Source organism: Bombina bombina, chromosome 4 (genome assembly GCF_027579735.1).
Source record: "Bombina bombina isolate aBomBom1 chromosome 4, aBomBom1.pri, whole genome shotgun sequence".
In the NCBI taxonomy this organism is placed as follows: Eukaryota; Metazoa; Chordata; class Amphibia; order Anura; family Bombinatoridae; genus Bombina; species Bombina bombina.
The window spans coordinates 285,940,717-285,964,407 of NC_069502.1; the positions used below are offsets into that span (position 1 = coordinate 285,940,717).

The following is a 23,691-nucleotide window of genomic DNA, read 5'->3' on the forward strand; positions in this document are numbered from 1 at the left end:
ACAGCAAAAGCAGCATCATTTATTTCACATCTTCAGAGCAACCACTCAGCTCTCCCCTCATGACCTTACACTTTGTTACAGCCTGTAGGAACTTTTTGTTTTTGTTCACAGCAACCATATTTAAGTAGTGCAAGAGTCATTTCCCCTTCATATCCACATTCCATATGAAAGTTTCTTTAAGGCCAATTCCAGTAAGTTCCTTAAAGCGGACTGCAATGCCAAGCTCGTTGAATCAGAACGGCCACTCTTCCAGGAGGTATATTATATCTTTCCCCTGGTTGACTTGTTTACACTGTGTGTAGAAAGTAAAATTCATTAGATGTTTGACCTTCTCTTGATTTGCATCAGTTTGCTGATACATCATCTTCAGTTTTTCTTTCTTCTCCTGTTGGTTCTCTGGGGTCTCTCCAAGAGGCCGGAATTTTAAATCCCAGTTAATGCACCCATAAATGTCCTAGATTGCTGCTCTCCGTTCTGGAGAGACTTTGTCTGTGTCAGACTCACAAGTGTGATGCTTTCGTTTTCTTATTTTTGGGGTTGTAGATCTATTCACATTATCTATCCTATATTGCAATTGCTTTAGTAAAGAGTAATACCCTGGCGCAATCACTTCTCCCTCTACTATGTCTTGTAGAGATTTAGGATATTTTGCCACCATCTTTTTGGCAACTTCAGTAGAGTTCCTTTTACTTAGGCAAGAACTTTTTCTAATCATCTCACAAACCACAACACGGACCATCTCTCTTCTCATTCGTGTAGTTGGTCGTTTTTCTCTCTCCAATAGCTGCATCAGTTCCTCTGGGAACTTATCCCATGGTATTTGAAAGTTATCCACCCAGTCTATATCAGGGGTTTGGGAGCTGTTAGAAGAGGTTGATTTTGAGCTTATTCGTGAAATAGACTGCAAGGATGTAGAGGACTCTGGTGACAAACCAACAGGTGAGCTGATGGTTTCAGGAGTTTGGCTTGCAAAAATACACACACAAATAATTATTAGGAACATAATGTGAATGTTTCTATACTCTACTTTGGGCACTGAGTGCATCCTGTACTGCAATACTTGCAAGCAAGCAGCAAGGAACTTTCGAGCTTGAATTAGCCTCAAAGCTGACAGCAAATCGGCTACCTCAATAAACTGAAAATCATCATGTGCCTTCACGCCAAGGGGTTGTAAGGTCTCTTCTACAATATCTTTCTTCCCCTCTGGAAGGTCAGGCAAGACCTTGTTGATTGCGGTGCATAAAAATGTTTGCTCCAAGTCAGCTATTTCGGAATCAAGGAAGATCTGTCATAATCTTGCAGGCAGACCCCAGTATTCAGAAAGGGCAGGTAGGAATTGACAGAAAAGTGTATTACCGGTCCTTGAGAATGGCCAGGCTTAACACAAAGAGACCTAATAATAGGCACAAGAAAATAGTATATAGACAAGCCAAAGGTCAAAAGGCAACAGAGGTCAGACAGAGCAATTTGACTAGCCGAGGTCAGGATACCGGAAAACAGAATAGTCAAATACAAGCTAATGGGTCAAAGGGCACCAGAAAGCCAGAATAGTCAATAACAAGCCACAATTTATTAACCAGAGAAAACGTATGTAGCACACTCAGAAATAAGACCACTCGAGGGCACTGTAGGCTAGTTACTGCCTATATATATATATATATATATATATATATATATATATATATATATATATATATTTGAAAGAAAAAAGTGCTGTGAATGGAAAATTTGCTATATATAGTGTTGTTGATAGTGCACCTAATTACGGGGCACTAAAAGTTTCCAACTCTAATGTAATAATATGAGAAGGATGAAAACATATGGTGCAGACCCATATAATGTTATATATTCAACAAAGAAAGAAAGACAAGAGATTTATAATAAAATCTCATGAAAGACTGGGAATTCAGCACTCTTTTATAATAAATCAGAACAACACAAATTTGCAATTAAAGTGGTAGTGCTTTATTCACGCACCTCGCCGGGTGCAGGTTAAGCAAGATTGACCGCTAAGTTGCAAGAATGTAGAATATAAATAGTTACATAAAACCAGTGCCTATATACACTGTACTAATAATGGACCGGTCCATGTGACCTAATACAGCCTCATTGTGGAAGAACCAAAGAGTATATACATGCAGTAACCACCTTAACGGACAGAGAAATGCTTGTTCATAGAAATATATAGCATATATGGAAAAAACCCAACATATCAATCTTTTTGTACTGCACAGACCATAGGTTTTAGTAAACTGTGTTAGCTGAGTGTTCCCATATATGCATATAGAACAACTAGTACATATACAGTACAATGCAATAAATATCATAAGAATAGCTGTGTTTAAACAGTGAAAATTGCTACTTCATATGAGCTGTAAATATAAAAGCACTGTAAAAGTTAAGCAATTGTCCCAATAATAAACTGTCATAGCTTGACCAAGTGGTATGCAAATTCCGTCCAGTATTGGATATATTCACATAGTATGTGAGTAGCTTTGATGGTAGGCAATAGAGTGTTAATGGAAAATAGCATATGAGCCAGTGGGTGGAGAGACAAACAGAGTCATGCGGCATATAGAGCAAAAGTTGTTATAAAGCAGCAAGGAAAAGTTAATAAGCAAGCAAGGTGCAGGAGGATATCATATTAGTAACTGAATCCCTCTGTCGACTGCATCCAAAACTTGAACAAATAGCTGAATTCATCAATCACAAACATAGGCTGTAAGAAAGGTACAATCAAAGATGCAGGAGGACGCCGGGTATGTGCATCCGGATCCCTCTGTCAACTACACCTGGTACTGCGCTTTTGTTCTTTGTTAGTTGCGTAGTGACTTCAACTCTCCATGTCGATGCGGACCACCTCGCAGATGGACTCCAGATGACTTATGCCGTTTTTTTCCATATATGCTATATATTTCTATGAACAAGCATTTCTCTGTCCCTTAAGGTGGTTACTGCATGTATATACTTTTTGGTTCCTCCACAATGAGGCTGTATTAGGTCACATGGGCCGGTCCATTATTAGTACAGTATATATAGGCACTGGTTTTATGTAACTATTTATATTCTACATTGTTGCAACTTATCGGTCAATCTTGCTGAACCTGCACCCGGCGAGGTGCGTGAATAAAGCACTACCACTTTAATTGCAAATTTGTGTTGTTCTGATTTATTATAAAAGAGTGCTGAATTCCCAGTCTTTAATGAGATTTTATTATAAATCTCTTGTCTTTCTTTCTTTGTTGAAAATATATATATATATATATATATATATATATATATATATATATATATATATATATATATATATATATATATATATATATATATATATATATATATATAGAAAGAAAAAGCAGACTTGCACTCACTGGTCTTTTTTGTGAAATAATTTACTGCAAAAAATGTGACGTTTCGAGGACAAAATCCCCTTCCTCAGACAATGTGTTTAACAAACAAGAGTGACTTTATACAATGTATAACTGAAACCCCTCCCCTCAATTAGACAAAAAACTGCCAAATTGTAACCATGGTGACCACTGAGTCACATTTATACACAACAAATATTTACCAAATAGGTTAAGTGTTATCATATCACCATATATACATGTACATAAATGAGCCATCCTGGCTCAACCAAAACTGTGACAGCCCGGGTGCACTTTATAATAACTGTGATGCAATGACAATTTTATTTTATTTTATTTTATTTTATATTTTATTTGTTATTTTTTATTTTTTATTTTCTATATTTTAATTTTTAATTTTTATTTTTATTTTTATATTTTTTATTTATTTATTTTAGTACATTTTAGTTTATTTTATTTTATTTCATTTTTCTTTTTACACTTGTAGTGGTGATGTGGGCTTTGATCTATGTTAATTTTCTTCTCTTTGTAATCTAGGGCTACTATAGTAATGCATGGGGTCTATGGCACACTATGGCACATTACGGTTAATGGTGTAATCACAACGGTTTATATTTCCTACTGTGTACTCTATACTCTTTTTCTATTTTTTTACTTTAAATTGGAGAATGTGTTTGGCTGATAGATTTTTCAATTATTTTGAGGTCATAACGAGTTTTTGACCGTGGTGATACAGATTAACATCTGATTGTGTATCTCTGATCGTTGGATCCCCTGTATGTGCTCCTCTCTGTTACAGCTTAAGGGGTTGTGTGTAATTATTACTCTATTGTTTTTGCCTTATTTGTCTTTGCCGTATCAGTTTTTGCCTTAGGGCTGTATTGTTTACGTGCGCCTTGTGGCTTCTGGTCGCCGTGGCAACGGTAAACAATCCCGGTGATTGGCTGTTTGCCCCCCACACGTGAGAGTCCTACGTGAGACTGAGTTCCGGGTTCTCTATCCGGCGTTGTTTGCCGGTGCGACCGTGAACGGCTCCTGAGTCTGAGGGTGTTGTCTCTTCTCGGGTGAGTTATACATTGGCGATCTGGCAGCTCTTGAGAATAAATGTTAGTCCCTATTGAGTATTTTAAGAATGTAGGTATGAATGAACGTTATCTCTCAGTAAACTCACTGAGTGATCTGTCTGTTTTCTATGCTTGTTTTCATTGCATCACAGTTATTATAAAGTGCACCCGGGCTGTCACAGTTTTGGTTGAGCCAGGATGGCTCATTTATGTACATGTATATATGGTGATATGATAACACTTAACCTATTTGGTAAATATTTGTTGTGTATAAATGTGACTCAGTGGTCACCATGGTTACAATTTGGCGGTTTTTTGTCTAATTGAGGGGAGGGGTTTCAGTTATACATTGTATAAAGTCACTCTTGTTTGTTAAACACATTGTCTGAGGAAGGGGATTTTGTCCTCGAAACGTCACATTTTTTGCAGTAAATTATTTCACAAAAAAGACCAGTGAGTGCAAGTCTGCTTTTTCTTTCTATATGGATCTTTACTAGCACCCTGGCAGCTGCTATTAAGTGAGAGTGCACATCCCTGCTACTGTTATATATATATATATATATATATATATATATATATATATATATATATATATATATATATATATATATATATATATATATATATATATATATATATATATATATATATATATATATATATACAGTATATACACAGGTGAAACTCAAAAAATTCGAATATTGTGCAAAAGTTTATTTATTTCACTAATGCAACCTAAAAGGTGAAACTAATATATGAGATAGACTCATTACATGCAAAGCAAGATAGTTCAAGCTGTGATTTGTCATAATTGTCATGATTATGGCTTACAGCTCATGAAAACCCCAAATCCACAATCTCAGAACATTAGAATATTACATGCAATCAATAAAACAAGGATTTTACATAGAACAATATCGGACCTCTGAAAAGTATAAGCATGCATACTGTATGTACTCCGTACTTGGTTTGGGCCCCTTTTGCAGCAACTACTGTCTCAATGCGGCATGGCATGGAAGCTATCAGCCTGTGGCACTGCTGAGGTGTTTTGGAAGACCAGGATGCTTTAATAGTGGCCTTCAGCTCTTCTGCATTGTTCGGTCTCATGTCTCTCATCTTTCTCTTGGCAATGCCCCATAGATTCTCTATGGGGTTCAGGTCAGGCGAGTTTGCTGGCCAATCAAGCACAGTAATCCCATGGTCATTGAACCAGGTTTTGGTGCTTTTGGCAATGTGGGCAGGTGCCAAGTCCTGCTGGAAAATTAAGTCAGCATCCCCATAGAGCTCGTCTGCGGAAGGAAGCATGAAGTGCTCCAAAATCTCCTGTTAGACGGCTGCGTTGACCCTGGACTTAATGAAGCACAGTGGACCAACACCAGCAGATGACTCCCCAAATCAACGCAGACTGTGGAAACTACACACTGGAATTCAAGCATCTTGCAGTGTGTGCCTCTCCATTCTTCCTCCATACTCTGGGTCCTTGGTTTCCAAATGAGATGCAAAATTTGCTCTCATCAGAAAAGAGGACTTTGGACCAGGTCTGTTTTTCTTTAGCCCAGGTAAGACGCTTCTGACGTTTGTTGTTCAGGAGTGGCTTGACAAGAGGAATACGACATTTGAAGCCCATATCCAGGATCCATCTGTGTGTGGTGGCTCTTGATGCACTGACTCCAGCCTCAGTCCACTCCTTGTAAAAGTCCCCAAAACTTTTGAATGACCGTTTCCTGACAATCCACTCCAGGCTGCGGTCATCCCTGCTGCTTGTGCACCTTTTTCTTCCACACATTTCCCTTCCACATAACTTTCTATTAATGTGTTTTGATACAGCACTTTGGGAACATCCAACTTCTTTTGCAATTACCTTTTGAGGCTTTCCCTCCTTATGGAGGGTGTCAATGATGGTTTTATGCACAGCTGTTAGGTCAGCAGTCTTTCCCATGATTGTGATTCCTACTGAATCAGACTGAGCGACCATTTAAAGGCTCAAGAACCCTTTGCAGGTGTTATGGCTTAATTAGCTGATTAGAGTGGGACACTTTGAGCCTAGAATATTGCACCTTTTCACAATATTCTAATTTTCTGAGATTGTGGATTTGGGGTTTTCATGAGCTGTAAGCCATAATCATCACAATTATGACAAATCACGGCTTGAACTATCTTGCTTTGCATGTAATGAGTCTATCTCATATATTAGCTTCACCTTTTATTATTATTTTTATTATTATTATTATACTTTATTTATGAAGCGCCAACATATTCCGCAGCGCTGTCCATGGATACAATTCATTTAAATAAAACAATACAAGACTTGTAAGCGACAGGACAAAATTTACAAACACATACAGGAGGGATTGAGGGCCCTATTCCCGTGGGAACTTTCAATCTAGAAGGGTAGGAGGTTGAGAAACAGGAGGTGAGGACTGCAAGATTGGGAAAGATTTTAATACAGAGTTAGATGAGGGAAATGTTAGGTAAGTGAAATTAATTTATTATTGAGTTGGGTGGTAGGCTTCCCTGAACAGAAAAGTCTTCAGGTAACATTTAAAGGAAGACAGATCAGGGCAAAGCATGAACGCACAAGGGAGAGTGTTCCAGAGGGTAGGTGCTGCACGACAGAAGTCCTGCAGTCTAGCATGAGAGGAGGTGATAGTTGCGGATGCAAGGAGCAGGTCATTGTTGGATCTTAGTGGACGGGCTGGAGTATACTTGTGTATTAGAGAGGATAGGTAGAGGGGAGCGGCGTTGGTGAGAGCTTTGTAAGTAAGGGTGAGAATTTTGAATTTAATTCTGCTGTGAATGGGGAGCCAATGAAGGGACTCGCGGAGAGGTGCAGCAGATACAGATCGACGGGAAAGGTGGATCAGCCTGGCAGAGGCATTTAGGATGGATTGAAGGGGGCAGAGGCGGGAAAGAGGAAGGCCAGCGAGTAGGTTATTGCAGTAGTCAAGTCAGAAGATAACAAGGGAGTGGATTATTTGCTTTGTGGTTTCAGCACTCAGAAAAGGGCGAATTTTGGAAATATTGCGTAGATGGTTGCGACAGGATGTAGAAAGCGATTGGATATGGGGGACGAAGGATAGATTTGAGTCAACTGTGACTCCGAGGCAGCGGACTTGGGGTGATGGGGAAATGGTGATGCCGTCAACAGGGATAGAGAAGTCAGAAGTCAGTGTAGAGCTTGAGGGGGGATAAGAAGGAGCTCAGTCTTGGACACGTTGATCTTTAGGTGGTGAGAGGCCATCCAGGAAGAAATACAAGATAAACAGTCGCTGACATGAGAAAGGACAGAGGGAGAGAGCAGGGGTGGAGAGGTAGATCTGGGTGTCATCAGCATAGAGGTGGTATTTGAAGCCATAACTGTTGATAAGTTTACCCAGCGAAGAAGTATAGATAGAGAAGAGTAGAGGACCCAGAACAGATCCTTGAGGTACTCCAACAGACAGAGGCATAGGAAAAAGACCTGTGGGAAAGATAGGAGTGAATCCAGGAAAGAGCAGTGTCACAGAGGCCAAAAGAGCTAAGGGTCTGTAGGAGGAGGGGGTGGTCAACTGTGTCAAAAGGCAGCTGAGAGGTCGAGTAAAATGAGTATAGAGTAGTGGTCAATATTTTTTGCAGAGAGAAGATTGTTTGTAACCTTGGTAAGGGCAGTCTCAGTTGAGTGTCTTGGGTGGAATCCGGATTGCAGTGGGTCAAGCAAGGAGTTGGTGGACAGGAAGTGGGTTAGGCGATTGTAAACTGTTTTTTCAAGGAGTTTTGATGTTAGTGAAAGCAGTGATATGGGGTGGTAGCTTTCAGGAGAATTAGGGTCGAGGGAGGGTTTTTTGAGTATGGGAGTGACTTTTGCGTGTTTGAAAGAAGATGGTAATGAGCCGGTAGAGAGAGATAGGTTGAATATGTGGGTAAGAGCAGGAGTGAGGGTGGAAGATAGGGAGGGTATTAGATGGGAAGGGATAGGGTCGAGTGGGCATGTAGTGAGGCGTGAGGAAGATAGTAAGGAAGAAAGTGGCTGGATGGAAGATTGCATTAGTGAAATAAATTAACTTTTGCACGATATTCGAATTTTTCGAGTTTCACCTGTATATATATATATATATATATATATATATATATATATATATATATATATATATAAAACATACGTGTGGAAAACGTCAGAAACTTTTTTATTTCTGTACATCTATAAGGAAATAACGGTTGCTACTTTCATATTTTTAAAATAGTATTTTATCATTTGTACTTAACATACATGAGCATGGTGGTTTCTCCACCACTGTGGTCAAGATCATGTATATTCTGACAACACACTGTGTTTCAGTGGAATGACTTGGTGCCCGTTAACAATGTATGATGGTAATGGATAAAAATCTACCAAGTCGTTAATGTTAAGACATTGCAAAGCGGCACTCTGTCTTGTCACCGAGTACAGATGGTATTCAGAATAATAGTCAGCTCTATGTATTTCCAGCATAAAATACACAGCTGCATCATTTTTAATTATAATACGAAGAATTTCTTCACTCAATGGACTAATCATTTTTGACACAAGAAATGCCCTTTTTTATATGATGTACCTTTATACTGTATGTCTGTGAAAACACTAGTATTGTTTTCTGAAAAGCCAAACTCTCTCACTGCATGTTTAATTCTCTCACTATAAAGGTTGAGGTAAAAAGTACAGCCGTATTTGACATGCAGAAGCTGACTGCATCCTGGTCCAGCTGAAAGATAGGCCTGAAACATCTGATGTCTTTCAGATAAAGTTAGGCAGATGGTTTTTATAGTTTTTCAAATTCCTGGCACATTTCTTAAAGTAGCTGTGTTTACTTTCAAAACGCATTGTCCATAATCTGATTAAGGGGCCAAATTTAAAAATGAGTGCCGGATAATGCCGCAAGAAATGGTGTTTTAGTGGATTCTCAGGAAATAAAGACTTTCTTGATTCCAAATATTCTTGGATTATAGTGTTAAGATAGGCTACCTGTGACAACAAAATCTTTTGTGCACAAACCATATCAACAATATCTTTAAGCTGAAGAGTTAACTGCCACACATCATCTTCTGGACTTTACACTTTGTCACCAATTAATACAGGAAGCAGCCTTAAGAAATTCCAATTCTGAATAGCTTGACCCAAAAACTTAGACACCTTAGAATTGACAGCACATGGCTTTGTGAGAGCATCAGATCCTTTATATTTGAACTGCTTGATGCATCGGTTTAAAAGTAAATATGTTAACCATTTCTTCTTCTTAATGAAATACTTAAAGTACAGTGCAACATCATAGGATAAGACACCCTCAAATATGTCATGGCCTAAATAAGGTGGGAGACCAGGCTGGCAAACATGAAAATATTTTAGAGCATTGAAAACAGAGTTTGCCTTTATGCCTTTGATGTCTTGACTATCTTCAGATTGTAGATCACCAACAGCAGAATCATAACTTTCAGGGGTACGCTGTGGACCACATACATTTGGGTCATCACTATGAAACTTGCTTCGTGTGATTTCACAGTACCTGCAAAAGTACTGAGAAGGACTGAAGTTTTCAGTAAACTCACCAATACTGTGCGAGCCTAAATTATCACCAACAATACAATACAGAGCACATTTGACTGTTTCACCACCTATAGTAATTCCGTTTTCCTCCAAATCTTTTAAATCCACTAACATCTCTGAAAAAACCTTAGCACTTCCAAATTGTTTTAGGTCATTCTCTCCACACAATAAGACAAGGGACATATGATCAGTATTGGACCGCGCACGAGCAGGTAAATTTGTCACAGAAAGATAGACTGCAACCACTTTATGTTTTATTTTTTTTTAGCAGAGCCTAGGGGGTTGACAATTTCTAAAGCATCCTGGTACAGAATTAACTTCACACATCCTGGATTTTAAATGAAGAACTGATTAGACTTAAAGTTTTGTCCATCACTTATGTCACCAAAAACAACTGAGTCTTTTTCACAAGACTGTTGTAACACTGAATTCTTCCATAATTCTTATTCTAATATGCTACATACTGTTTGTATCACAGGTATGTAGTAAGCAAACCTTTGTGTCATATTTTCATTATTTCCTAACGTTATTTTTTTAGGCTCTATGTATTTGAACATCTGTTTGAATGTCTGAGCTCTTATATTGTTCTCAGTGGTCCCTGATGACAGACAGAGAAAAGATCTGAATCCTTTACACAATTATAGATTTTACCAATGACATCATCTGTTAGACACATGTCATTTTTTAAAAGTGAACATAGTTTACTAAAAATGTAATCCTGTCCTAACTCATGCACATTTTGCATCTCTTCAACAATTGTCTGTATAGTTGAAGCTGGAAGAAGGAGCTGCCCTTGCAATTTTAGGCATAACAAACATACATTCCTAAGAAATGTCTCACTGAGATGATGTGGCAATTCAATGCTTTCATTTGTTGTTGCATCATTTGAGATCTGGGAAGCATCTTCACATGCAAATACAGCAGCAGACTGAGAAATAGTTTCCCTGTAAATGTCACTTATGAAGTCCACCGAACAGGCTCTATGTTTTCTGGACATATGAGCCGTAAATGTTGATTTCACAGTGAACGCATTTTTACAACCAGTTACTGGCATGCTACAGGTCGCCCCTCCACTATATGCTCTTTTAAGTGGGATATAAGTTATTTCACTGTGTGAAACTGGGGCTGACACAGCGAAATGGCACATTTAAAGGGCCACTAAACCCAAAATCTTTCTTTCATGATTCAGATAGAGAATCGAAATTTAAACAACATTACAATTTACTTCCATTATTTATTTTGCTTAATTTTTTAGATATCCTTAGTTGAAGAAAAAGCAATGCACATGGTGAGCCAATCACACGAGGCCTCTGTGTGCAGCAACCAATCAGCAGCTACTGAGCATATCTAGATATGCTTTTCAGCAAAGAATATCAAGAGAATAAAACAAATTAGATAATATAAGTAAATTAGAAAGATGTTTAAAATTTCATTCTCTTTCTAAATCATAAAAGAAAAAATGTGGGTGTCATGTCCTTTTAAAATCTGTAACAAAGGCTCTAGCATTAACAGTAGGTTCAGGCATATTGTGACCGCAATATAAATGAGCTTTAAAAGCTGCATATTTACAAAATGTCCGCTTGCAGTCAGTGCTAACACATTTAAAAAAACAATGGGGTTCATTCCTATGAACCCTACAGTGCAGCACATAACCCCTTTTGTGTCTCAAGTGTTTTGCTGCAAAACAGACAGGTAATCATTTTTATCAAACTAACAAATGACCTGTTTTATAAATGTTAGCCTATGATGATTGTAAGAACCACTGCTGCACAAATGCTTAAAGAGTTCAGCATTAAAGGGACATAATATTCATATGCTAAATCACTTGAAACTGATGCAGTATAACTGTAAAAAGCTGACAGGAAAATATCACCTGAGCATCTCTATGTAACAAAGGAAGATATTTTACCTCACAATCTCCTCAGCTCAGCAGAGTAAGTTCTGTGTAAAAAGTTATACTCAGCTGATCCCAGCTGCAGGTAAAAAAAAAAGTGAAGAAATTAACTGCAGCCAATCAGCATCAGCAGTGCTGAGGTCAGGAACTCTTACTGTGATCTCATGAGATTTGACTTAACTCTCATGAGATTTCATAGTAAGCTTCCTTTACCTGATTGGTGAAATAACATGAGAGTGCACAAGGCTCAACCCCTAAGCTGTCCCAGGACAGACACACTAAAATGCTGCTTAGAAATCCTTTACAATGGGATGTGGCTACTGAGGAACTTTTGAGGTAAAATATCTTTCTTTTTTACATAGAGATGTTTAGGAGATATTTTCTTGTCAGCTTTTTACAGCTATACTGCATCACTTTCAAGTGTTTAAACATTTGGGTATTATGGCCCTTTAAGCATGAAACCCATCAGTCTAATTTATTAACCCCCAGTCAGTCAGCATTATTATTATAACTGCAAAATATGTCCTCACTTTACAGCTTTAAACAAGGCAGACAATAGAAAGGTAAGTCTGATATAAGGACAAAAAAAATAGTCAAGAATGCAGGCTAATCAATGTAAATAAAATGTAGAACAGTATTAGAAAGTAATCTACTGCTTACAGTTATTAGTTTATGCAAAGAGCAGGAGCTAAAGAGTTATGAACAACATTGATGATAACAAACACCCCTGTGTGTACTTCCTGCTTTGTCATTTCCTTTATGGAAGGCTGCATTTTTTTTTTTTTTTTTTTTTAAAGTGACCTACCTCTATTATAGTTTTACTATAGTTTACTAATATATTGTTAGGCCTGCTCAATTCTAAACAGAAACAACTGGATTTTGAAACCCTTAATATAAACATAATTGTACTGTACTTGTACACATTCTTATCTGTAAAGTATAACATAAAGTTGTAAACGTTAATACAATTTTTTTCTGTTTATTTATATATATATATATATATATATATATATATATATATATATATATATATATATATATATATATATATATATATATATATATATATATATATATATATATATATATATATATATATATATATATATATATATATATATATATATATATATATATATATAGGCAAAAAGAGTCAGTTGCACTCTCACAAACAGTTCTCCAAGGGCCAGGGTGCTAGAATAGATGAAATGTAGCAAAACAGGAAACAGCACTCTCTGGACTTAAGCATAAAACAAATAGTTTATTCGGTAACGTTTCGGGGAATGAAGGGGAGCATTGAATGGGAGCAATGAAGAGGATGAAGGGGAGCATTCCCCGAAACGTTACCGAATAAACTATTTGTTTTATACTTAAGTCCAGAGAGTGCTGTTTCCTGTTTTGCTATATATATATATATACACACATATACATACAGGTAGCCCTCAGTTTATGCCGGGGTTAGGTTCCAGAAGGTATGGTTGTAAATCGAAACCGTTGTAAATTGAAACCCAGTTTATAATGTAAGTCAATGGGAAGTGAGGGAGTTAGGTTCCAGGCCCCTCTCAAAATTGTCATAAGTAACACCTAATACATTATTTTTGAAGCTTTGAAATGAAGACTTTAAATTCTAAACAGCATTATAAACCTAATAAAATAATCACACAACACAGAATATATAATTAAACGAAGTTAAATGAACAAAAACATTTGCTAAACAGCATTATAAACCTAATAAAATAATCACACAACACAGACTTTACTTGCATTTTTCTGCAAACAGTTCTTTCTATGCATTCCAATCTGGATTGATTTATAGACATGAAGAGCTTGTTCCTTTGAAATTTGCTCGATAACTCAGGTCTGGTTAAACCGATTAATTTCAGCTTGCTTGGCTTGCATATCTTTGCTGCAACACAGGCGGACAGCTCCACCTACTGGCTATTTTAATCAATGCACTGCTTCTCAATGCTTTTCAATAGCAGTCACATGACTGAAAAAAAGGTTGTTATTCTGAAACGGTGCAAATTGAACCGTTGTAAACCGAGGGCCACCTGTATTTGTATATAAAAATCTGCCTGACAAAAATATTATTTTAACACTGACAGCTTGTTATTTTAAATGTATTGTTTTGCTTTTTGTATTACAGTATTTCTGTTTTTAAACTACTGTAATCTGTGAATTCTATAAATAAATATGATTATTTTAATATTTTCTTACTGTAAAATTAACAGTTGTGTTTGGTTCAGGGTTTACAATTGTATTTTCAGTATTTTCAGAATATTTCTGTAAATTTAACACAGTTTTATTGTTTTTTAATTTACACTATTTTGATGTCATGATTTTACAGCATTTTACAGTTCATTTCACAGGCATTTTTTACAGTGTAGACTTGTGCAGCCACCAAAAATTTGTTTTGCACAAATCTTTTGTAACGAATATTTGGGGGATATTCATTGCACTACGCGGCATTTGTTTAGTTTAAAACTAAACAAATACTGAATATTCATTAAACATTTACTTTAGTTTTTGTTAAAATAAGGTAAGTGTTTAAAAGCTATAAATTAAAAAGTTCACCTGTAGCTTATACTTACCTTCAGCATGTGGGTGATCAACGCTAACCCAGACCTCTTCTTTACAGTGCCCCGGTGGTTCTAATAGGAAGTTTAGCACGGTCAGCTCATAGGGTCTGCACTAAAGAACCTTCTCCTTTACAGTTTAGATTAAAATCTAGGGAGCGCCTCACAATGGGCAGGGATATTTCTAAATAACACTATACTGATTGAGGTAAAATTGTACAAATTTATTGATACATACATGTGATTGATACATAATGTTTAAAATTAAACTGTGTTAAAATTACTCAACACAAAGATACATATAGTCTCATACAGTTATATAAATAAAAACACCAACATTTTCATGGATCCATGAGTACAGTAAAAAATAAAAATAAAAACATATAACCGTTACAAGAAAAAGTACAATCCTAAATGGTAAAAAATCTCAGTGGTAAGAGATTACTAGATAGACTGCTTCCAATTAGACAATCTAGGATAGCAGTCTGAGATAACAGTCTAAAATGTCAGTCTGACATTTGGACAGTAAGAACAATGGTTGTTTAGGACCAATGAGAAATAGCTAATTTAGTTAATTAGAAAGTGTGTATATTATACAGTGTGTTGTGTCTCCAAGTGTAGTGAAAAAATCCCTGAATCCAGGGTATGGAATAATGTTCCAAGTTCCTTAGGGGCGATCCAGCCCTGTGATGAGTTTATCCTATGAGTAGTAGATGTGAAGGTGTCCAAGAAGGTGGTGATAATAATAATGTGCCTTTAAAATGCAACAAAAATGGTGTCCTTATGGTGTGGCAAAATTAAAAATAAAAATTGTGATGAAAATGCAAAATATGAAAAAATAGAAATATGAAAAATAAAAAATAGGTGATAAAAAATTAAAATAGTTCCAATATAGTCAATCCTAAATCACAAAAAAGTGAAAAAATGCAGATAATGATGAAGTGTTCGTTCTGATATCCTAAATCCAAATGATAAAACACAAAAGATTCCCAGTGTACCTGTGGAATACAAAAAACAAATAGTGCAATAACGCTAAAATATTCCTAAGTTAAATGAAATGAGGCTTACCATCAATAGCCAACGCGTTTCGGCCCTTCCTTGGGCCTTTTTCAAGACTGTATTGTGGTAAGCACTATTAGGCCTCTTTTTATACTGTGATGTACCAATCACAGTGCGCCATTTTCGCGCCAAAATGATGTGCCTTTGAACCGGAAGTGCTACTTTCCCATTCAAATTCTTGTATCAAAATTATATTTATTCCTAGTTATGCTTAATCATATTATTATAATTTTAAAATAACTTATTGTCCACTAGATCCTTATTCCCCTTGTGTATTGTTTAATAGTTCCAAGTCAGAATAGGATTTAATAACCAGAATCGCCGAAACCGGAAGTGTACGTTATGTGTTAGTATCACTTCCAGTTCTCGATCAATAAGTTATTTTAAAATTATAATAATATGATTAATGAATCTGAAGACAAACTAGGTGTCTTGCTCTTTCTGGGGAGCTAGTAGGATATAGAGGAGGTGCTGTGAGGAGCCCAACGTATTCCAAACCTTCTCCTTTACTGCAGGCCCTGAAAGCCGCCATGCTAAGCCTCCTGTTAGTGCGGCGGGGCTCTGTAAAGAAGAGGTCTTGGTTAGCGCGGATCTCCCGCACACTGAAGGTATTAACCCCCGAAAATGTTTAAGGAAACTAATGAAATCATTGGGGAATTAATTTGTATATTCATTTTGTTAAAAACAATGCACATTTATAATTGTATTAAACTTTCATGATTCAGAGAGGGCAGGCAATTTTAAGCTACTGTCCAATTTTTTTAATCATCACATTTGGTTTGTTCTTTTGGTATTCTTTGTTGAAACCTAAACCTAGGTAGGCTTATATGCTAACCTAAACCTAGGCAGGCTATCTTTTGACACTTTTTCACAGCTAGACAGCACTAGTTCATGTGTGCCATATAGCTAACATTATGCTCAATCCCATGGGGATATTTAGGAGCCAGGACTGATTGGCTAAAATGTAATTCTGTCAAAAGAACTGAAATAAGGGGGCAGTCTGCAGAAGCTTAGATAAAAGGTAATCACAGAAGTAAAAAGTATATTAATATAACCGTGTTGGTTATGCAAAACTGAGGAATGGGTAATAAAGGAATTAACTATCTTTTTAAACAATAGATTTAGACTGGATTAGACTGTCCCTTTAAATAAGTGTGTCTATATGGCAGCAGTTTTGCAAGAATCTTATCCATTTGCAAGAGCACTAGATGGCAGCATTATTTCCTGCCATGTTGTGCTTCAAACACCAACCTAGGTATCTATTCAACAAAGAATACCATGAGAACAAAGCAAATTCGATAACAGAAATAAAGTGGAAACTTTTCGTAAATTTTGGGTTTTGCTTGAATCACAAAAGAAAATTGTTGTTTCATTTCCCTTTAAATGGAATAAAACTTAAGGGACAAAATGTAAGAAAATTATCATTTTTATGCTTATAGAACCATATCTAATTTTACCTTTTCTCCTTAGAACTCCGTTTAGAAATCTTTCCAAATCCCTTCAGATTTTAGCATTCCATTTTGCACTGTTAATGCGCCTGTTATGATTTTATGTTGCAGGGGGAATGCAAGCAATTTACGAAATAAAAAACTGTACATCAAATACAAACAAGTCCAAGCTATTGTATTCAAAGGAAAGACATTATTACATTGCTGCAGAAGAAATGATATGGAACTATGGCCCATCAGGATTAAATCAATTCACTGGAGAGAAGTTAGATACACCCGACAGGTACATTTATTATAGAATGTGATGATTAGGCACCAGATGGTTTAGAAATACAGCATACTTACATATACCATTCTACTGCACATTCTGCACAAAACAGGCAAATGTTAAACTGGATTTTTCAACACCTAAAATAATTACTAAAATACAGTATTTTAAAAATAGTAAAGTTCATATTTTATAGGAAACCACATTTTGTTCATATAAATGCTTCTGTACAAAAAGGGTGGGTTAATTCATGAATTCGACTTCCGATAGAGGCATTAAAGGGACATCCTGGCCAAATTTTAAATGCACACAGATGCACCTTTGCATAGAAACATATTTGCAATATACACGTATTAGCAAAAATGCTTCTAATAAAAGTTATCACTGTTTTAGTGTTAACATTTTTCTCTGCACGTGCATGTGAAGCATAGCTAGATATTCACAGTGCACCAGCATTTTAATTACTGCAGCTGCTCAGGGAGCCAGTGGGGCTTGTATCGTTTCAGCAATTAACAAATTGAGTCATTACCAGATGGTACAAGCACCTTAGGCTCTCTGAGCAAGTGCTGAGTTTAAAATGCTGGTGCACATAGCATACTTAAATACACTCTTGAAACTGCTATAGCTTTTATTAGAAGCATTTTTGCTAATACATTTATATTACAAAAATGCTTCTTTTCAAAAGTGAAATACATCCATGTGGTTTCCAATTTTGGCTGGAATGTCCGTTTAAGGACAAAGACTGGGAAGTAATTTAGTAATCCGGGGGATATGCATAAGGTCAGGGCTAAGAATTGTAACCTTTAGATGATAGGCATTTTGGTTGTTATCTTCTTTTACATCTAGGTTTCTATGCTACAATGCTATGGCTGATTTTAATGCGTGTATGTGATATGTAATGATAGAGCATATGTCCTGTATGTGGTACAAATTTGATATAGAAATTGGCATTTTCTTAAACTGTTTGGAAGAGATCAGAATAGCCATAATTAAGCACCAGAAAAAAATTAAGGGAAAATAAACACAATCACTTAGATTACGAGTTTTGCATTAACAGGGGTGCAGTGCTAGCGAGCAGTTTTCCCTTACCGCTCACTTACAGACAACGCTGGTATTACAGGTTTTTACAAACCCGGCGTTAGCCGCAAAAAAGTGAACGGAGAGCAAAATTTAGCTCCACATCTCACCTCAAAACCAGCGCTGCTCACGTTAGCGGTGAGCTGGAAAAACGTGCTTGTGCGCGATTTCCCCATAGGAATCAATGGGGCAGAGCCGGCTGGGAAAAAAACCTAACACCTGCAAAAAAGCAGCGTAAAGCTCCTAATGCAGCCCCATTGATTCCTATGGGGAAATACTTTTAATGTCTACACCTAACACCTTAACATGAACCCCGAGTCTAAACACCCCTAATCTTACACTTATTAACTCCTAATCTGCCGCCCCCGACATCACTGCAAAATAACTACACTTATTAACCCCTAATCTGCCGCCCCCAACGTCGCCGCCACTATATTAAAGTTATTAACCCCTAAACCTAAGTCTAACCCTAACCCTAACACCCCCCTAACTTAAATATAATTTAAATAAATCTAAATACAATTAATATAATTCACTAAACTATTCCTATTTAAAACTAAATACTTACCTATAAAATAAACCCTAAGCTAGCTACAATATAACTAATAGTTACATTGTATCTATCTTAGGGTTTATTTTTATTTTACAGGCAACTTTGTATTTATTTTAACTAAGTACAATAGTTATTAAATAGTTATTAACTATTTAATAACTACCTAGTTAAAATAAAGACAACTTTACCTGTAAAATAAATCCTAACCTAAGCTTCAATTACACCAATCACTACACTATAATTAAATTAATTACCTAAATTAACTACAATTAAATACAATTTTAAAAAAGTATCTAAAGTACGAAACCCCCCCCCCACTAAATTACAGAAAATAATAAAATAATTACAAGTTTTTTAAACTAATTACATCTAATCTAATCCCCCTAATAAAATAAAAAAGCCCCCCAAAATAATAAAAAGCCCTACCCTATACTAAATTACAAATAGCTCTTAAAGGGGCCTTTTGCGGAGCATTGCCCCAAAGTAATCAGCTCTATTACCTGTAAAAAAAAGTACAATACCCCCCCAACATTAAAACCCTCCACCCACACACCCAACCCTACTCAAAAACCCACCCAATACCCCCTTAATAAAACCTAACACTATCCCCTTGAAGATCACCCTACTTTGAGAAGTCTTCACCCAGCCGGGCCGAAGTCATCAAAGAAAGCCGGGCGAAGTGGTCCATCAGACGGGCAGAAGTCTTCATCCAGGTGGCATCTTCTATCTTCATCCATCCGGCGCGGAGCGGCTCCATCTTCAAGACATCCGACGCGGAGCATCCTCTGCCAACGAAGTCCAACTGAAGAATGAAGGTTCCTTTAAATGACGTCATCCAAGATGGCATCCCTTGAATTCTGATTGGCTGATAGAATTCTATCAGCCAATCGGAATGAAGGTAGAAAAAATCCTATTGGCTGATGCAATCAGCCTATAGGATTGAGCTTGCATTCTATTGGCTGATCCAATCAGCCAATAGAATTCCAGCTCAATCCTAATGGCTGATTGGAACAGCCAATAGGATTGAACTTCAATCCAATTGGCTGATTGCATCAGCCAATAGGATTTTTTTACCTTAATTCCGATTGGCTGATAGAATTCTATCAGCCAATCGGAATTCAAGGGACGCCATCTTGGATGACATCATTTGAAGGAACCTTCATTCTTCAGTTGGACTTCGTTGGAAGAGGATGCTCCGCGTCGGATGTCTTGAAGATGGAGCCGCTCCGCGCCGGATGGATGAAGATAGAAGATGCCGCCTGGATGAAGACTTCTGCCCGTCTGGAGGACCTCTTCTTCCCGGCTTCGATGAAGACTTTTGCCCGTCTGGAGGACCCGTTGGGTGAAGACTTCTCAAGGTAGGGTGATCTTCAAGGGGTTAGTGTTAGGTTTTATTAAGGGGGTATTGGGTGGGTTTTAGAGTAGGGTTGGGTGTATGGGTGGTGGGTTGTAATGTTGGGGGGGTATTGTACTTTTTTTTACAGGTAAAAGAGCTGATTACTTTAGGGCAATGCCTGCAAATAGCCCTTTTAAGGGCTATTTGTAATTTAGTATAGGGTAGGGCTTTTTATTATTTTGGGGGCTTTTTTATTTTATTAGGGGGATTAGATTAGGTGTAATTAGTTTAAAAAAACGTGTAATTATTTTATTATTTTCTGTAATTTAGTGTTTGTTTTTTTTGTACTTTAGATAATATTTAAAATTGTATTTAATTGTAGTTATTTAGGTAATTAATTTAATTATAGTGTAGTGTTAGGTGTAATTGTAACTTAGGTTAGGATTTATTTTACAGGTAAATTTGTCTTTATTTTAACTAGGTAGTTGTTAAATAGTTAATAACTATTTAATAACTATTGTACCTAGTTAAAATAAATACAAAGTTGCCTGTAAAATAAAAATAAACCCTAAGATAGATACAATGTAACTATTAGTTATATTGTAGCTAGCTTAGGATTTATTTTATAGGTAAGTATTTAGTTTTAAATAGGAATAATTTAGTGAATTGTAGTAATTTTATTTAGATTTATTTGAATTATATTTAAGTTAGGGGGGGTTAGGGTTAGACTTAGATTTAGGGGTTAATAACTTTAATAAAGTTGCGGCGACGTTGGGGGCGGTAGATTAGGGGTCAATAAATGTAGGTAGATGTCGGCGATGTTAGGGACAGCAGATTAGGGGTTAATAAAATGAAACTAGTGTTTGCGATGCGGGAGGGCGGCGGTTTAGGGGTTAATATATTTTTTATAGTGGCGGCGATGTCCGGTGCGGCAGATTAGGGGTTAAACATTTTTATTTAGTGTTTGCGATGTGGGGGGGCCTCGGTTTAGGGGTTAATAGGTAGTTTATGGGTGTTAGTGTACTTTTTAGCACTTTAGTTATGAGTTTTATGTTACGGCGTTAGCCCATAAAACTCTTAACTACTGACTTTTAAATGCGGTATCAGTCTTGACAGGAGAGGCTGTACCGCTCACTTTTGATCAGACTTGTAATACCGGCGCTATGCAAGTCCCATAGAAAACATAGGATACGCAATTGTTGTAAGTGGATTTGCGGTATTTTCGAGTCTGACCAAAAAAGTGAGCGGTTCACCTGTCATTTCAAAACTCTCAATACCAGCGGGCATTAAAAAGCAGTGTTAGGACCTCTTAACGCTGCTTTTTAACCCTAACGCACAACTCGTAATCTAGCCGTTTGTAATTAGAAGACCTTTCTGTTGTGTCTCTATAGAGTAACATATCAGCCAAGTCTAAATGTTTTTTAAAGGGACACTCAATTCAAAACTAAAATTTAATGATTCAGATAGGATACACCATTTTAATCAACTTTCTTATTTTCTTACATTATCTAAATGCACAATATTTTTATATGCACACTTTCTGAGGCACCAGATCCTACTGAGCATGTGCAACATTCACATAATATACCCAAAATATGCATTTTGAGTTGTAGTCTGATATTGTAGCTTACTGGTATAAATGTCACTGTTATTTTATAGAAATGGCAGTAGAATATTCTGCCCATCTTGTATTGTTCCTATTGGTATGCAGGTTAGATTATTCTACCTTTATTACTTGTATTAATATTTTGTTTGTAGCTTCAAATAGCAAAAATTCAACCAATTATTTTTTAACACCTGCATTACAAAATGGCAGTAATATATATTGCCTAATATATATTGCCTTTCTATAGACTAGATTACGAGTCTTGCGTTAGACTTAAAAAGCAGCTCACTTTTTTGGCCAGACTCAGAAATACCGCAAATCCACTTACTTACTGTTCCAATCAGCCAATAGAATGCAAGCTCAATCCTATTGGCTGATTGGATCAGCCAATAGGATTCAACTTTATTCCTATTGGCTGATTGCATCAGCCAATAGGATTTTTTCTAACTTAATTCCGATTGGCTGATAGAATTCTATCTTGGATGACGTCATTTAAAGGAACCTTCATTCCAGAAGAGCCGTCGGATGAAGAGGATGCTCCGCGTCGGATGTCTTGAAGATGGACCCACTCCGCGCCGGATGAAGATAGAAGATGCCGTCTGGATGAAGACTTCTGCCCGTCTGGAGGACCACTTCGCCCGGCTTGGATGAAGACTTCTCCCGGCTTCGTTGAGGACTTCGGCCCGGTTGGGTGAAGACGTCTCCCGGTAGGGTGATCTTCAAGGGGTTAGTGTTAGGTTTTTTTAAGGGGGGGATTGGGTGGGTTTTAGAGTAGGGTTGGTTGTGTGGGTGGTGGGTTTTAATGTTGGGGGTGATTTTTACTTTTTTTACAGGTAAAAGAGCTGATACTTTGGGACAATGCCCCGCAAAAGGCCCTTTTAAGGGCTATTTGTAATTTCGTATAGGGTAGGGCTTTTTTTTATTTTGGGGGGGCTTTTTTATTTTTTTAGGGGATTAGATTAGGTGTAATTAGTTTAAAATTCTTGCAATTTGTTTATTATTTTCTGTAATTTAGTGTTTGGGTTTTTTTGTACTTTAGATAATTTAATTTAATTGTATTTAATTGTGTTAATTTATTTAATTATAGAGTAGTGTCAGGTGTTAGTGTAACTTAGGTTAGGTTTTATTTTACAGGTACTTTTGTATTTATTTTAACTAGGTAGTTATTAAATAGTTAATAACTATTTAATAACTATTCTATCTAGTTAAAATAAATACAAACTTGTCTGTAAAATAAAAATAAACCCTAAGCTAGCTACAATGTAACTATTAGTTATATTGTAGCTAGCTTAGGGTTTATTTTATAGGTAAGTATTTAGTTTTAAATAGGAATAATTTATTAAATGATAGGAATATTTATTTAGATTTATTTAAATTTTATTTATGTTAGGGGGTGTTAGGGTTAGACTTAGGTTTAGGGTTTAATAACTTTAATATAGTGGTAGCAACGTTGGGGGCAGTAGATTAGGGGTTAATAACTATAATGTAGGTGTCGGCGATGTTGAGGGCAGCAGATTAGGGGTTAATACATATAATGTAGGTGGCGGCGGTGTCCGGAGCGGCAGATTAGGGGTTAATAATATATTGCAGGTGTCGGTGATGTCAGGGACGGCAGATTAGGGGTTAATAACTGTTAGATTAGGGGTGTTTAGACTCGGGGTTCATGTTAGGGTGTAGACATAAATGTATTTTCCCCATAGGAATCAATGGGGCTGCGTTAGGAGCTAAACGCTGCTTTTTTATAGGTGTTAGGTTTTTTTTCAGTCGGCTCTCCCCGTTGATTCCTATGGGGAAATCGTGCACGAGCACGTTTAGCCAGCTCACTGCTAACGTAAGCAGTGCTGGTATTGAGGTGACATGTGGAGCAAAATTTTGCTCTACGCTC

The 23,691-nt window shown here is 36.8% G+C and overlaps 1 protein-coding gene across 1 annotated transcript in view; it reads left to right on the top strand.

Annotated features, from left to right (window-relative positions):
• Positions 1 to 23,691, top strand: part of LOC128657326 (ceruloplasmin-like) — a 352,838-nt gene that overhangs the window by 140,936 nt on the left and 188,211 nt on the right. Inside the window, 1 exon segment of the mRNA XM_053711627.1 lies at positions 17,078 to 17,249. Within this exon segment, the coding sequence (XP_053567602.1) occupies positions 17,078 to 17,249 (172 nt within the window).